General features: G+C 40.0%; 1 protein-coding gene across 3 annotated transcripts in view; it reads left to right on the top strand.

Annotated features, from left to right (window-relative positions):
• Positions 1-29: 29 nt before the first annotated feature.
• The window catches only part of RMND1 (required for meiotic nuclear division 1 homolog), a 48,358-nt gene continuing 30,769 nt past the window's right edge, over positions 30-17,618 (top strand). For all 3 annotated transcript variants that reach the window (XR_002974000.3, XR_002973999.3, XM_024551972.4), the window contains exons 1-4: positions 30-186; positions 3,633-4,174; positions 10,026-10,134; positions 16,928-17,003. Coding sequence is in view for 1 of the 3 variants with exons in the window: in XM_024551972.4 (XP_024407740.2) it covers positions 3,647-4,174; positions 10,026-10,134; positions 16,928-17,003 (713 nt within the window). In the remaining 2 variants the exon portion in view is untranslated. The remainder of the gene's footprint in view (positions 187-3,632; positions 4,175-10,025; positions 10,135-16,927; positions 17,004-17,618) is intronic.

The following is a 17,618-nucleotide window of genomic DNA, read 5'->3' as shown; positions in this document are numbered from 1 at the left end:
GCTCGCGCACCGCTGGGCCCAAAATTCTGTGCGCCTGCGCGGTGCCGGGCGCTGGGAGAGTCCCTTGAGCTGGAGGTGTGTGGCTTTGGGGAAGGCGAGGCTGCCGCCGCAGTTCTGCCTTTTCTCTGCACCCTGGCGGCGGAAGCTTGCGCCTTTGGCGCGTCGCTCTTCTCTTCCGGCGGCGAGGTTAGTGCACTGCCTTACTATAGAAATTTGTGTGGCCCTGCACGGTGGTCCCCCGCCTTTGCTCCTGCCCGCCCTGAACCTCTCGCGTTACACGTTTCACCGGGACCTCTAAGGTCGCCTGCCGCTAACAGTGATCTTTGATCGACTTAGCTGGGAGTTAAAAGCACTCAATCCACAAACACTTACGAAACGCCTTTGAGCTCGCGTATAGCGGTAATTGCAAAGGAGTATATAACATTTGAGTTTAAAGAATTGGAAGATACGTTCCCAAAGATTAGCGCCACTTAGCCATTGAATCAGCCCAACTGATAATGTCTTCTTAGTAGAAAATGTGCCCATGAACTGAGTAGCTGCTTTGTATTTCAAACCGATAAGATATGAGCTGAATACCTATTGTGTGCTGGACACTATGGTCACAGGAGACAGGGTGTGTATGAACCAAAGACAAATCTCAATCCTCAGAAACTCCAAAGGGAGAGAGACAACTCTGTCCCTTCCTCTTCTATTTTTCCTCCTAGCGTCGTCACTACTTACTATGTATTGTACTGATTTACCATGTTTATTGTCTGTCACCCCAGTGTGATGTAAGGTTCAAAAGGTAGGGATTTTTGTCTATTTTCCTGTATTTTCAGCAAATAGGACAGTGTCTACCGCATGATAGTAACTCAGTTCATATTTATTGTATGAATTAACAAATTAAAAATACTAGGTACGCAAGTAATGCTAAATGCAATAGAGAAATGTAAAGGGACGGAAGACAGAGTGATGCTGATTGCTTTTTAAATGAAGTGGTTGGGGAAGACTTCCCTGGGTAGGAGGATTGAGCCAAGGCTTACAGATACCTGGGAGAAGAGCATAAGGAACAATAAATGCAAAGATCCAGAGGCCAGACCATGAAATAGAACCTGGGTGTGGAAGAAGTGAAGGGGAGAGTGAGGGACGGTGAGAAAGTAGTTGGATCACTGAATTGCAGGTCCTATTTGGGTTGAAGAACTGCTGGAATTGGGTAACAGTGGCAGTGAACATGAATGATCGGAAGTGGTGTTTGCAGAGTAGCATGCTTGCAATTGAGAGTATGAGGTTGCGGTTGTTGGTATGGACAAGGTCTAGAGCAGCCTGTCCAATAGAAGTGCAATGCCAGCCACATATGGAACAAGTTTTCTAGAAGCTTTAAGAGAAAAAATAAATGGGTGAAATTAATTTTAATTCATGTTATGCATCCCAACATATGTAAAAATACTACTTCAACAAATAACACAAAAATTATTGAGATAGTTTACTTTTTGTATTAAGTACAGGGTGGGGCAAAAGTAGGTTTACAGTTGTTCATATGGAAAACAACACAGTAAATAATACAAGAATAATCTGTTTCACGTACTCACAACTGTAAACCTACTTTTGCCCCACCCCGTATAAAATACAACATACAGGAGAAATTTTCTCTTATTTTACTGAGCCGTATTTCAAGTGCTCAAGAGCCACTCGTGCCCAGTGGCTGCTGTACAGCTCAGAGCATATGATCCTGAGGTGTGTTCTAGTCTTTAACAAAGCCTGAGCATTTTTGTGTGTTGGACGCCTTCAATGTGACACCTCCGTCTTTCTCAGCAGCGAGAGAAAACACACTTCTTGCTTGCCCTGAAGCTTTTACTTTCTTTGTCTTGGTGCTTCACGTAATCTCCAAATGAAGGTAGACTTTAGAGTTTGGAGGTAAGAATTTCCTAGAAGAGAATGGAAGAATCCAGGTCTGTGTATACAGATGTTTTTATAAGTATATTCTTCAAAATCCATTGGTTCAACTGGCAGGGAATAGTACTGATCAAAGGTGAACTATAATACCTCATTGGACTAGACTAAGACACAGAATTCCAACTTGTCAGCGTATTATGAAAGCAACAGGTTGCACCTCCTAAGTATCACTGTGACTCATCCTTGGCCTCTTCTAACGGAAGGTGGTACTGTGCCGTGGTTACAAGTGTTGTGTCCAGAATTGGAAAAGTCTGTGTTTTAATTACATCTCTGCAACTTGCTGACTGTGACCAGTAATCTCTCTGAGCCTCAGAGTCCTGAACTGTGACATGCCTTCTAGGGCAATTGTGAGGTGAACCAGAGCACTAGGTGGGTAGAAAGTTCTCAGTGAGTGATGTCTTAGCCTCTCTCCAATCCTCTTCTACGTCATTACCGAAGATACGTTTCTCAGACATACCTTTGACTGTGGAAGTCTCACATTTGAGAGCTCTGGTGTCCCCAGCCTGCAGAAACTTTAGGATCCCTTGTGATCTGGCTGCTGGCTCCTCTTCAGTCCTGATCTCTCAGGCCTCCCCTGAAATTGGCACTTGATTGTCAGGTAAACAAAACTGTGCCTGGGGTGTTTGATTTGCAGATCCCTCTGCCCTGTTGAGATCCAGTTCAAATGTCACCTCGGAATTTGTCCGACCCACCTCTTACCCCAGGCACTCCCTTCCCTGGGCCCCACAGTAATTTGTGTTATATATTCACATTAGTCTGTCTGTTTCCCCTGCTAGATGGTAAATTCTGAGATCATTGATTCACACCTGAATCCTCCACACCTAGTATGTTATTTTTTGAAGAATTATTATTAATTGCCTGCCACAGGCTTACTTTTAAAGAGCAAATTATTTTGTACTATGAATAAGGGGGGGAATGACTCACTATACAGTCTGTTTACTTTTTCTGGAGTGTGTGTGCGTCTGCCTGTCTGTCTGTCCGTCCGATGTCTGTTACCCCAACTGCCATGCCCACCCCCAGCCAGGAAAGCATCTTGCCCTTCAAGCAGCAGCTTAAATCTTCCAAGGAGCCTTACCTGGCTCTTGTAGAACTGGGCAAGCGTCTTTTGTGCTTCCCCAGGTCATATATCGGTCTTTGGTAGGGCCTCGGGCCTTTCCCCCTGAGTTTCAATCAGCAGTTGAAAATTCCTGTCTCCTCCAGGAGACCATTGAACCACGATGGCAGGAGCCCTGTCCGTCCATGGAAGCACACTTGGCCCTGGCTCATTGCCATCTCACTGACGGCTGAATGCACTTTGAATAAAGGAATTTCTAAGAGATTTTTAAAAATAGATATGCTAATGAAGTAACTAAGTTCTCATCACTCTCTGTTTCTTTATTAAGGTCCTTGTCACGTCAGTAGCTTTGTAATCTTGTAATCTTCCAAAAAGAAGGCCAAAGGAAAAGTGGCAGAAATACTTGTATTTCTTTTTTAACCTTGGTGGGGTTTTCGAGTTTTAAAGTTTTGTTTTGTTTTTTACCAGACTTAGGTTAAGATGTATCTGTTTTGAAGATATTTTTTACAGAAATATGCCTGTTACCTAGGAAAATATGTATTTATTTTTATTGTTGACACTGTTACAGGTATTCCCCTTTTAGCCCCCTTTATTAGTATTTTTTGAAACTCTTTTTAAGCTTGATCTTTGAATTCTTGTTCTTTAGCTTGGGATGCGGTCATGTCAGCCAGACTTCTCAGGGCCCTGGCCGGATCTCGCCGTGTTTTATCAAAAGCCTGTCAGTGCCAAAGAGTCATTCATGGAACAGGAAAGCCGCTTAAGGGATTTGAGAGTGCAGCGCGTGGCACCCTGACAAGAAGTCAAAACCCGGATTTGTTCTTTCCTGATACAGCAGCTGGTGGTCTGACCAAGTCTCAGATGCTGGAAACGAACCAGAACACATCAGACACAAACATGCTCTCTGCGTTATCAGACACAGACATACTCTCTGCGTTAAACACTGCATGTTGCCGAGGTGAACGGCTGCACCTTCCCACCAGGAAGTCGGGGACTCACCGGAAAGTGACTCATAAGCCAGATGTATTAGGTCTGAAGTGGCTTATAAATATACTAGAGAGGCACTACTCTTCTACATCCACAGAAACGATTGTTTCTAAACAAGACTTTCCGCAAATCAAGAGACCACTGAAAGCATCGAGGACCAGGCAGCCATCCAGGACCAACCTTCCCGTTCTGTCTGTGAACGAGGTAAAAGTGTGCGGTGGGGGCCCTTCTATTCCGTAATAACCGTCCACTCCTAAGCTATAGATCACACACAGCCTTACCGCAAGCGTGAGAGAATTAGCGACCAGCTCCACAGTGTTTGCATCCACATCTTCGAGGCCACATAGTAAAACTTGGTCTATCCCAAGGGAATCAAAGTCTTAATTTTAAGAATTCATGATACTTATAAAAACAAAATATAGGCAGTTAAATGTAAAAATATAGTTTACGGGAGGGTTAGTTATTGGCCTAAGGAAACTTTCAAAAAGGAGGCTAGTATTAAATCCAGTCTAGGAGTGGTACTATAAAAAAAACACCCACTTGAAAAAAATCAAACTGTAGGAATTCTTTATCGAATTGACAATAATTTTTTTCATAGCTATGCAGACAGGCAAGCATTCATTAGTTCATGGTGACGGCATGGGAGGAGAGGTGAAATGGTGTGGCAAGGCCTAATCAAAAGGCAGGGGAAGGTTTTTACTTTTTTATTCTTTGAAGGTGGAAGGGGGTATTTTCATTCACTTTTACAAGGTACATTTAAAATAGGACTGTTGAACCCTGGCTGGTGTGGGTCAGTGGATTGAGTGCCAACCTGTGAAGCAAAGGGTCGCTGGTTCAATTCCCAGTCAGGGCACATGCATGGGTTGTGGGATAGGTCGCCAGGAGGGGGCGCATGATAGGCAACCACACATTGATGTTTCTCTCCCTCCCTTCCCCTCTAAAGATAAAATCTTAAAAAATAAAAAATAAAAGATAGGAATATAGAATATTTAAAACTTGATCAGGCCTGCTCAGTCTATCAGAAAACAGGTAGTGTGTCTGTCTGAAAAATCTCGATTCTGAGTAAACCCTCAGCATGTTTAATTTTGTTGTATTTTTTTACTTCCTTTGAAAAGATGTGCAAACCATCATTACTGATCTTAGGTTAGGCGTTGATGAATGATTTTTTTATTTTGGATTCTAGGTTTATTTAAATTCGTGCGTGGTCTCTCTGAGCCCGGGAAATAAAGGGCGGGAGACGTGGGTGTGCACTGCTCTCGCATTTCTTCCTCCTGGCTCCTGATTGTTCAGATTTGTGAAGTCCGGGAAATTCATTATCTAAGCGACTGAGATGAAATTACACGTAAAAACCAGAATTCGTAGCACAGACAGAAAGAGGAAGAAGGTCAAAGACGTCACCTTTTTTTTTGTAGTTATTGACTGTAAACTACCAGAAAGGCATTATTTCTCTGGGCTGTTCGTACACTTGGAAGCAATCTTCCTCAATTCCATTTTTTATTTTTCTTTAAGATTTTTTTTATGCTTCAGGGAAAGGATTTGAAGTAGATTTTCAAAATATAATACAGTTTCAAATGAGATAATAAAAACATGTCATTTACAATAGAGCAAACAGTTGGCATGAACAGAGAAATATATGTTATTGAGCACCTGGTATGAGTAACTTGTTCAGTTGAACATGTAGTTCTGAGAAGCCCAATAATTGAAGAAAGGAGGAAGTCCTCTGGGTTATTTTCTTGTCTGGCGGGGGGCGAGGGGGAGGAAAAGCATAAAAATGTCTTACGAGAAATAACTTCCTCCATCACGAAATATAAGGAGTCATTTATATCCCGGGTCCTTTTATAGGTGTGTATATTTAAATAGGAGAGATTATGTAACATAATAGATGTGACTTCAGTTGGAGTTTTGCAGAAACAAAAAAATACGGTCTCTAAAAGCCCAGGAAAATATTACACAAACTTACATTTCTGAAAGCCTTTCTAGAGTGATCTGAGATAATACAATTTTGGAACATATTTTCTGGTGATCTTACTTTGCATAGGTGAACACAGTCTTGAGATGTGAGTAGGTACTCTCCCCCTGGGGCAGAAGACTGCCGCAAGTGCCAGGCCACTCCGTCTCTGTGCGGGCGGCATGGGGCTGGCGGATCCTTTGGGGCGCTATATAGCCCTTTCTGCCCCTCTGGACTGAGACAGGGAGGGACTGTCCTTTGTACCAGAAAGGGGACATGATGTGTCTCATTCCCCACAAGTGCTCCTGATGAGCTCGCCCACTCTCACCTGCCACACAGCATGCACTCAGAAGTGACGGGATGAGGTCTGGTACTCTCTCTGTCAGAATCAGCTCTACCTGGTCCTGTTGGCAGAGATCATAACCTGCCGAGATGCTCAATCCCCCCTTGCACTGGCTCATAATTTATCACAGCCACGCCTGTGCATCCAGGCATGTCCTGTCTCTCAGGAGTAGAATGCCGGAGCATGAGCAGGGATTGCTGGAACGCCCGGGGTTAGTTTTCCCATGAACCCCCCCGGTGTGTTGTAAATTTAACTAGTGGGTTGTTAATTTTTTTTTTTTTTAAGCAATAGAATAGGGGTAAAGGAATGCCTTACAAATGGTGAAGGTAAAAATCATTGGGGGAGCTTTGTGTCAGTTTTTGGTGTGTATGCATATATGTCTATATATACTGTGTATATGAAATGATTTCTCAACATAGGTTGTAGTCAAAAAGCTTAAAACAAGCATTACACCAGTAACAAAATGTATCTATGTTAATAACATTCACCTACAATGTGCACATAACAGGAAAAGCATTCATTTCTCCCTTTGTAACATACAAGCAACATTGCTGTAACGCACTAATGTTCTTCAGTCATAGAATGTGAAAAAAATAAACTTTCCTTTTTATGAGAAGTGTTCCATCAGCACGTGTGACACTCTAAAACAAGAATCATATATAGATTTCTAGCCCCATCTGCTGGAACATGTTTTCGCTGGCCAGGGCGAAAAAAAACACACTCACACACGTACTGAAAACACGGTGGTTTCTTGGCTTTGGATTGTTTTGTTTTAACATTTTAAAATAGAAAGGCCTAAATTTAGTTATAAAGTCCAATGACTATTTTTGGTTGCTTTGGCACATTTATTTAAAAATAAATTGTTGACCCCATTTTAAAACTTTAAATTTGTGCTATGTGTGTATATATATAAAATACTTAAGAGGTAATAACTCATTATAAAAAATTAAGAAAGACATGTATGAAAATGAAAATCTCACAAAGTTGCAACACCTTTAATTAATGGGGGGAAAATGCAAAAACAAGACACTCCATTTTCCTCTTTTCCTTTACTAAATGGATTTAAATACAGTCTTGAAATTTAAAAACAAAAGAAATAAAACCATAAAACAGATCATGTCTTCCAAGTCAAATGGAAAAGCTTTATGAATCATTTGTTAATAGAGTAAGCCATAACTTAAGCAGAGATTCAGATTCAAGTCTGAGGATACAGAAAGTAGTGTGGTAAGCCATATACGCCATGTGACATTGGCCAGAACTTTGAGCCAAACTAAGTAGGACGTGGTGAGAGAAGGAAATGTGACAATCTTCAGAAAATCTGCAAAGAAGATCTTTGGAATGGCTAGGCGAAAAACAGATTGTGTTTTAAAATTTATTTATAATCTGACGATTTGCAGCTCAGAATACATTTTCTCATGGAAATGATGATTAAATGCTTTGCCTTGCCCCATTTTTGAGAGTGCAAAATAGTTCAAATTTTCAGCACAGATGGGCCTGGTCAGTATCAAGGGGTGGGGGGTGAAGCAGGTGAGACAGTAGGGAATGGGAAGAACTGTGTGGGCTGGAGGACCCAGGCCCCTTCCTCAACCCTCGTCTATTTTCCCCTTGTTCAAAAGGTGGTGGAAATCTGGGTTTTGTGTGAAACTGCTATTTATTGTTGATAGTTCATTCAGGGCCTGGAGTTGGGTAGTCCTCTGGCAGCAAGCTTACAATTCTGATTCTAGAGACAGTCAGGCCCTGCCACTTCCAGTAGTTAGGAAAAGATCCTCCACTGATAGCTCTTGACTTTCTCCTCACCCCCCTGCCCCGGCCTTCTCCTTTGTCTCCTGCTCTTCCCACTCCAGCCCAAACTAAGCGTGTCAGCTTTGTCAGTCATTGAGGTCATTCTGACAACCAGCCTGATGTGCTGTGTCCGTGCTTAGCAAGCTTCAGGAAATTCATCTAGTTTTCAGGAGTAGGGCCAGCCTACGGTGGCCTTCCTTACCTGGTCCCACACCTCTTAAGAGGATTCCTTTCTGTCAGCAGCTTAATCTCATTTCATGTCAGCTCTTTTTAACTTTAGGGACCCTTAAAAGAACAAATAGTCCTGGCAGTTCTACACCTTCAGTGCATAAGTAACAGACTCCCGGGCTCCAGTAAGTATGCTTTGGCTATATGAATCCCTATGATCGTTTTTCTACCCTCTTGTGTGACCATGGTTATCGCCTTCACTGGAAAAAGAGGGCAGTACATCAATTCATGCTTACTGTGAACAGCAGCTTCAGCTCTGTGTGGCTTTTAACTGTTTAACTGAATTAAAATCATTTTGCTTATGAGTAGATATTTGATCACTTTCAGGTTTTTCAGTTTATGAGTATCCTCAGGTCTCTGTGAATACCTCTGCTACTTTTTGAACCACACATTAGGACTGTGTAACAGATTGAAGAAAAGGCAAAGGAGGGTTAGGCCATTTCTTGAGAAAGGGCCCAGAGTTAAGTTGCAAAAGTGAGAGGAAACAAGGAATTAATATATTACTCTTCTTGAATTTCATACTAGGAATGGAGCAGACAGGAAAGGGATTCAGGAGCGGAGATGAGTAAATCCCAGGAGTAAATTTTGATTTAGTGACTCAAACCTCTTTTGACCAGTGATGGGCCAAAGCCCCATATATATCAAAAGAATAGTCAGTAATGTTCTGATCAGCAGATACAAAAAACAAAATTATGAACATGTGAATATTCAGATGTAAGTTACTTGACAGACTTTTTAACCTCCTGTAAACTTTGATAGTTTAATAACTATAATTTAAGAAATGTTAAACACCATGTTCAAAGACGTTGTCATCAGTCAGCTCATTTAAACTTACAACAGCCCCATAAAGCAGGCATTATTGTTATTCTGGTGTTCTTAAACCAATTTGTGCGTGAGCGCCTGTGCCAAGAGCTTTTGAATTTTATTGACCGCATCCAAAGTGAGAAATACATTTTATGTTATATGTCCTTGGTGACCATATATACATACTTACACATATCTAAGTGACAGAACACTTCATAAAATAAAATGTATCCTTACTTTATGAATAATGTACTCTAGTATTTTTTTAAGCTCATTTAGGCCAGTACACTGACAGCAGGACTCAATGATGGGTTATGACTTACAGTTTGACACAAGCACTGCACTGTGACGTAGACCTGAAGCATGAATGCTTACGTGTGCACACAGACGAGACTCGGTGCAGGAACCAAAGCACTAACGGAACCTGGGTACAGTCTCAGGTTGACGGACTCTTGGTTTAATATCAACCAGGGTAAAAGTTTGGTAATTCCTTTGTAGATATAAAGTAATCTCTGCTTTTACAATACAAGGCCAGTGACAAGCTATAAAGTGACCTTAAATAATGCTGTTGCTGTGAAAAATATCATGGAAAATCGGGGGTGGAGAGACTTTTTAAACAACATTTCACCCAGGCTCCTATATGATGCTTTCATCCTCTGTATCTTTTGCTCAGTCTGTGCTTGAAACACTAGCAGGTGGGGAGCAGCTTTCCTTTCAGCACAGCCTTTTCGGTCCTTTGGGCTAGCAGGAGCAAATGCTTTCATAGATTCAGATGCAGTCTATCTCCCCGTTGCTGCTTTCTTCTCACTCTTAATATACCTCTTCTATGAGCCTTTGAAATGTCTGAAAAAATACTAGCTTTGCAAAACGGAGCCCTGTAAGGTGACAGCAGCCGTTGCAGACACTTCAGCCACTTGCTAACCTGTGTCATGCTAATCTCGCTGAAACAGGACCTGATGCACTGCACAGCGTTTGCAACTGCGGATGAATATCACCTTGGCACTCTTTCTCAAGATCTGACCTCTTACGGATATGTTGAAGTGACAAGCTTGCCTAGAGGTACATCTTCTTGAACCTGGGGCATATAAGTATGTTAAAGTGCCTTAGAAAATAATTTTCCTGTGATACTGTTTGAAATATGCATTTGCTTAAATTTCATTTTCTTTTTAAGGGGTTGCATCATAAAAGTGGTGTTGAATCTCTTTGTACAAATGACATACAAAGATAAGAAATTTTTAAAAATTTACAGAGAACTTAGTTCTCAGATTAAAATCAGTAAGATATATTAAGCTGTATAGCATCACTAGTACATACTTGGGATGGTCAGAGGTCATGACACTTCATTTCTGGTCTCATTAAAAAGTGGTTTTAGTATTACTGAAGAACCAAAATTGGATAGAAATGTTAGGGAGAGCCTTTTAAGAAAACTTCACAAGTACAATCCAGTACTTCAAGAAAGTTAATTAAAAGACAAACACAATATTAAAGTGAACTTAACTGAGGAGATTAGAATAGCATCAGGAAGAATTCTTGAGAAAATAGCCTACATTATATTAAAAAATAAGTAACTTGGAACACTTTGATGAAAATTCATGAAGTTACCTCAAAGTAGCAAAAACAGTAGGTTGAAAACCCTCCTGCTCCAGAGAAAATTCTTAAAAGTCGCTGACCCCAGAAGAAATAGTTGAAATGTCATTATGCCTTTTCAGCCTTGATGATCTGAACAGACTGTTTGCTCTATTTGATGGCAAAAACAGACATAATTGACTTAGAAAAACAGAGCTGTGTCCAGGGCCCCTAAGATGGAAAATTGTCCTTGGCAGTTGGGCAGGGTGGCCGGCGCACTGCACGGGTGGGCAGGGTGGGACCATTCTCACTGCTGAGCCTTCCATTTCCATTTATGGTGCTCTTGCCTACGCAGGTGAATGTCACCCTCTGTAGGACTTAGGGAAGTTTGAGTTCCACCAGAAAAGGTAGTTTAGGATTTAGTCTCGATCTGCATCCCCTAGCCTCTACCAAGAATTCTGAAATTTTGAGGATCCTCATCTTAGGTTAAGAAATTATATGTACTTTTTCACAAACAGAAGAAAGGGCAACGATAGAGCATCCAGACAAGGAAATCAAAGAGACCACACTACCAAATCCCATAGAATTCCTACCATAGAAGTTGACCCTGCAAAGACAGCTGGCAGAGCAGAACATCAGAAAGCACAGAAACAAACAAAAAGAGTCACCTAAAATGGAGAGACAAAAAACCCCTGCAGTCAAAAGGAATGGAAGACTCCCCACTAAAAGAGCTAAATGAAAAGCAGGTAAACAAACTATCAGATAGAGAATTCAAAATAATGGTTATAAGGTTATGGATGCCCAAGGAACTGAGTGAGAACCACAACAGCATGAAAAAGGAAATAGAAACGATAAACAAAAACCAGGAAGAAATGAAAAATACAATTCCTGAAATAAAAAACACAGTACAAGGAGTTACAAGCAGGCTAGATGTAGCAGGGGACCAAATCAGTGAGCTGGAAGACAAGATGGAAAGAAGCACCCAGGCAGAGCAGCTGCACAAAAAAGACTCAAAAAATATGAATATAGCTTAAGGGGACTCCAAGATAACAAGAAACACAACAACATTCAAATCAACATTCAGGAATACCGGAAGGAGAAGAAGAAAAAGAAGGGATAGAAACCTGGTTTGAAAAAATAATGACAGAAAACATTCTGAACCTAGAGAGGGAAAAAACCACGCAAGTTCAGGAAGCACAGAAGGTCCCAATCAAGATGAACCCAAAGAGGCCTACTCCAAGACACACCATAATTAAAATGCCAAGTTTTAAAGACAGAGAAGTAACATACAAAGGAGCTCCCATAAGGCTAGTAGCTGATTTCTCAGCAGAGGCATTCCAGTCCAGGAGAGAATGGCAGCAAATATTCCAAGTAATGAGAAACAAAGGCCTGCAACCAAGACTGCTCTATCCAGTGAGGCTCTCAATTAAAATGGAAGGCGAAATAAGGAGCTTCCTGGACAAAAGGTGGCTGAAAGAATATACCTCCACCAAACCAGCTCTATAAGATGTGCTAAAGGGACTACTATAAGAAGAGGAAGGAAAAGAGTGAGAGAGAGAGGAACACAGGTAAAAAGGGGGGGAAATGAATAAATACCTATCAGTAATAACAGATGTTAATGGATTAAATGCTCCAATCAGAAGATACTGGGTAGCTGAATGAGTAAGAAAACATGACCCACACATATGCTGCCTATGAGAAACCAGCCTCAGAACAAAAGCCTACGTAGACTGAAAGTGAAGTGTTGGAAAAAAATATTCCAAGCAAATGGACAGGGAAAAAAAGGCGGGATAGCAATATTCATATAAGACAAAATAGACCTCAAAACAAGGGCTGTAAAAAGAAACCCAGAAAGGCACTTTATAATACTCAAGGAAAGAATCCATGAAGAAGACATAAATATTGTAAACATATATGCACCCAACATAGGAGCATCCAAAAATATAAGGAAAATCATGGAGGACTTCAAGAAAGATATAGACAGCAACACACTTATACTAAGGGATTTTAACACCCCACTGTCAAAACTGGATAGATCTTCCAAACAAAATATCAACAAGGATATTGTGGAACTGAATGACGTGTTAGATCAAATGGACTTAACAGATATATAGAGAGAGAACCTTCCATCCCAAAGAAGCAAAGTACACATTCTTTTCAAATGCACATGGTACATTTTCAAAGGTAGACCACATGGTAGGACACAAAACAAACCTCAACAAATTCAAGAAAATTGAAATCATATCAAGCATTTTCTCTGACCACGAGGGACTGAAACTAGAAACCAACCTCAAGGAAGAAACTCAAAACATTCAAACTCATGGAGATTGAATGGCATGCTATTAAAACAATGAAGGGGTCAATAATGGGATCAAGGAAGAAATCAAAAAGTCTCTGGAAACAAATTAAAATGTACATACAATTGTCCAAAACTTATGGGACACAGCAAAGGCCATCCTGAGAGGGAAGTTCAGAGCAATATAGGCCTGCCTAAAAAAGATAGAAACATTTCAAATAAACAGCCTAACCCTACAACTACAAGAACTGGGGGGAACAATAACAAACAAAGCCCAGAGCGAGTAGAAGGAAGGAAATCACCAAGATCAGAGCAGAATTAAATGACATAGAGACTAAAACAACAATCCAAAAGATCAATGAATCCAGGAGCAGATTCTTTGAAAAGATAAAATCCACAAGCCGTTAAGCAGACTTATCAAGGAAAAAAGAGAGGACCCAAATAAACAAAATCAGAAATTAAAGAGGAGACATTGCAACCAATAACAGAGATACAAAGGATTGTAAGAAATTACTGTGAACAACTGTATGCTAAGAAATATGAAAACCAGGGTGAAATGGACAAATTTCTAGAAAAATATAATCTCCCAAAACTGAATGAAGAAGAAGCAGAAAACCTGAACAGACCAGTAACAGCTGATAAAATCAAAGCAGTAATCAAAAAGCTCCCAGCCCACAAAAGCCTTAAACCAGATGGTTTCACAGGAGAATTTTACAAAACATTTAAGGAAGAGCTAACCCTTCTGAGACTATTCAAAAAAAATCCAAGAAGAGGGAAGACTCCCAAACTCTTTTTATGAAGCCAACATCACCCTAATTCCAAAGCCAAATAAAGATACAACAAAGAAATAGAAGCTATCGGCCAATATCACTGATGAACATAGATGCCAAAATCCTCAGCAAAATATTGGCAAACTGCATCCAGCAATACATTGAAAAGATCATACACCATGATCAAGTGGGATACATCCCAGGGATGCAAGCATTGTTCAACATTCGCAAATCAATAAATGTAATACATTATATAAACAGAAGGAAAGACAAAAATCACATGATCATATCAATAAATGCAGAAAAAGCATTTGATAAGGTGCAGCACCCATTTATGATAAAAACACTCAGCAAAGTGGAGTAAAGAGAGCATACCGTAACATGATAAAGGCCATATATGAGAAACCTACAGCCAGCATCATACTTAATGGGCAAAAACTAAAAACTTTCCCACTAACATCAGGAACAAGACAAGGATGTCTGCTTTCACCACTTCTATTCAACATAGTATTGCAAGTCCTAACCACAGTGATCGGACAAGAAAAAGAAAGAAAAGGCCCCCAAATTGGGAAGGAGGAAGTAAAACTGTCATTGTTTGCAGATGATATGATAGTGTACAGAAAATCCTACAGACTCCACCCAAAAACTATTTGACCTAATAAGCAAATTTGCAGAACAGCAGGGTTCAAACTCAATATTCAGAAATCAAAGGCATTTTTATATACCAACAATGAAAGATCAGAATCAGAAATCAAGAAAAAAAATCCCATTTGCTATAACAACAAGAAAAATAAAGTACCTAGGAATGAACCTTACCAAGGAGGTGAAAGACCTGCATTCAGAAAACTACACAACACTGAAGAAAGAAATTAAAGAAGACACAAATAAATGAAAGCATATACCGTGCTCATGTATTGGAAGAATCAACATCATCAAAATGTCCATATTACCCAAAGCAAATTAAAGATTCAATGCAATCCCCATTAAAATACCAATGACATACTTCACAGATACAGAACAAACATTTCAAAAATTTGCATGGAACCATAAGTGATCCCGAATAGCCACAGCAATTTTGTGAAAGAAAAACAAAGTAGGAGGAATCACAATACCTGATATCAAACTGTATTACAAAGACACTGTAGTCAAAACAGTATGGTACTGGCATAAAAACAGACACATAGACCAATGGAACAGAATAGAGAGCCCAGAAATAAACCCAAGTCTAATATTTGACAAAGGGGACAGAGGCATAAAGTGGGGTAAAAATAACCTCTTCAAGAAATGAAACTTGACCACCAACTTACACCATACACAAAAATAAATTCAAGGTGGACAAAAGACTTAAATATAAGTCATGACACCATAAAAGTCCTAGAGAAGAACATAGGAAAATCTCAGATATTCCACCCAGCAAAATTTTCACCACTATGTCCCATAGAGCAAGAGACATAAAGGGAATAATAAATAGGATCTCATCAAAATAAAAAGCTTCTGCACAGCTAAAGAAAACAGCATTAAAATGAAAAGAGAACAAACAGTATGGGAAAACATATTTGCCAGTGATACCTCAGACAAGGGCCTGATCTCCAAAATGTATAAAGAACTCACACAACTCCAGTCCAGGAAGACAAACAACCCAATTAAAAAATGAGCAAAGGACTTGAGCAGACACTTCTCCAAGAAGGACATACAGAGGGCCCAGAGACATATGAAAAGATGCTCAACATCACTGGCCACCAGAGATGCAAATTAAAACCACAATGAGATACCACTTCACACTGTTGAGAATGGCCATCATAAACAAATCAAACAGCAAGTGTTGGAGAGGATGTGGAGAAAAGGGAACCTGGAGTACTGTTGGTGGTAATGCAGACTGGTGCAGCCACTGTGGAGAACAATATGGAATTTCCTCAGAAACGTAAAAATGGAACTGCCTTTTGACCCAACAATACCACTGTTGGGATTATACCCTAAGGATCCTGAAACACCAATTCAAAAGAACCTACGCACTCCAACGTTCATAGCAGCACAATTTACAATAGCCAAGTGCTGGAAGCAACCTAGGTGCCCATTAGTAAATGAGTGGATCAAAAAATGATGGTACATTTACACAATGGAATTCTACGCAGCAGAGAGAAAAGAGCTCCCACCCTTCGAGACAGCATGGATGGATTTGGAGAATATTATGCTAAGTGAAACAAGCCAAGTGGTGAAAGCAAAATACCGTATTATCTCACCTATAAGTGGAACCTGATCAACAAAACAAACAAGCAAGCAAAATACAACCAGAGACACTGAAATAAAGAACAATTTGACAGTAACCCAAGAGGAGGAGTGAGAGAGACAATAAGGGATAATGGGGGGTGGCCATCAAGAAGCATGCATAAAGGACACATGGACAAAGCCAAAGGAGGTGGGTTCAAGGGTGGGAGGCAGGGATGGGTGGAGCAGGGGGCATGGTGGGGTGAAAATGGAGACAATTGTACTTGAACAACAATTTAAAAAGAAATTATATATACTTTTTACATATTAATATTTATATTTATCTACATATTAACATATTTATAATTTATATTATAGAATATTTATATACACTTCTAACAAATGTTACTATACTATTATAAAAGTAGCTTGTTGACTATTTGTATATTAATATGTATTTAGTATTTAAGTGTTAACAGATGGCTACGGTAGTAGTTCTCATAATTAACTTTGAAGTGGTCAGTAGCTTTGTTTCCGTATATTTTCTGTTACCCGTAATTTGCACAATTAATTTAAAACTCAGCAAGATTAGTAGTTTGAGAATTATAAATAAAATGGTACTTAAAGTATGAGACTATATTAATGGTTCTTTACATTTTATCTTAATTTTGTAGAAAGAAGTTTACTGCTTGAGCCTTGGTTATATTGAAACTAAGACTTGAATAACTACTGGTAATTACTGAATCAAAATGGGTCCAAATGAGCAGTTTCAAATAGCACAATAAGAGTACCACAGGTTGTTGAATGTTCTGTAAAAGTAATTTCATGTGGCCATTTTGTGTTCATACATTAAATATGTTCAGAAACCTTGGGAGAAGGGTGGACAGTGTGTTACGGAGTGCCTCATGGTAAATGAAGAAGTGACCACAAGTTCCTGATTAAAAGTTTGTAGGTACCTCTTAGACCTTGCGTCACCTGGTGACATAGCTTTTCAGTGAGTTTCTTTAAATCACAGATGCAGCAAATATCTTAGTGATGGGTGTGGAAAATTCTGCAAAAGAAGGTGATCCTGGAACAATGTTCTTCTTCAGGTAAGACAAGAAAAAAAACCCAGTGGGAGATGGCCCCTGGTCGGGTAATGTGATCCCTAAAGGTGCAGGGGTCCCTTCGCTCCCAACAGTTAACTGGGTTCAAAATGTATGCTTTAAATTTAGCCTTTGATTCTTAATATATCTGGGAGGGCTTGTCAGTTTTTATAATCTTTTGGTAAATCTTCTTGTAAAATAATTTTTTAAACCAGTAAATAATCTTCTCCTGGCTTGTCTCAATTTGTCAATCTGGATTTGCATTTACCAGATATAGGTAAAGCATCCTATTTCCTGTTCATCTTCTGTGCCCCTTCCTTATCAGACTCAGGATGCCTGCCCTGCTGTCTTCTTTCTTTTCTTTCCTCTCTGCCTGGAGCTCTTTAGCTCGTGCTTTTGCCCACTCTACCTGTCCAGAGACTTCGACTACAACCCTGACTCACATACGTTTATTCTTTTATTTAAAGGTTGTTTTAGTGTCAAATACTCCAGAGTAGCTGAGGGGAAGGGTAATAAGAATAGAAATCACTTAGAATAATTTCATATTATTCCTACAACCCGTCAGAAAAGCCTGAGGAAACTAGGGGTCAGAGGGATTAAGGGAATTACCCACAATTGGGG

This window comes from Desmodus rotundus, chromosome 11 (assembly GCF_022682495.2).
Source record: "Desmodus rotundus isolate HL8 chromosome 11, HLdesRot8A.1, whole genome shotgun sequence".
In the NCBI taxonomy this organism is placed as follows: domain Eukaryota; kingdom Metazoa; phylum Chordata; class Mammalia; order Chiroptera; family Phyllostomidae; genus Desmodus; species Desmodus rotundus.
The sequence above is the reverse complement of the archived record's forward strand: the minus strand, read 5'-3'. Positions and strand labels throughout refer to the sequence as shown.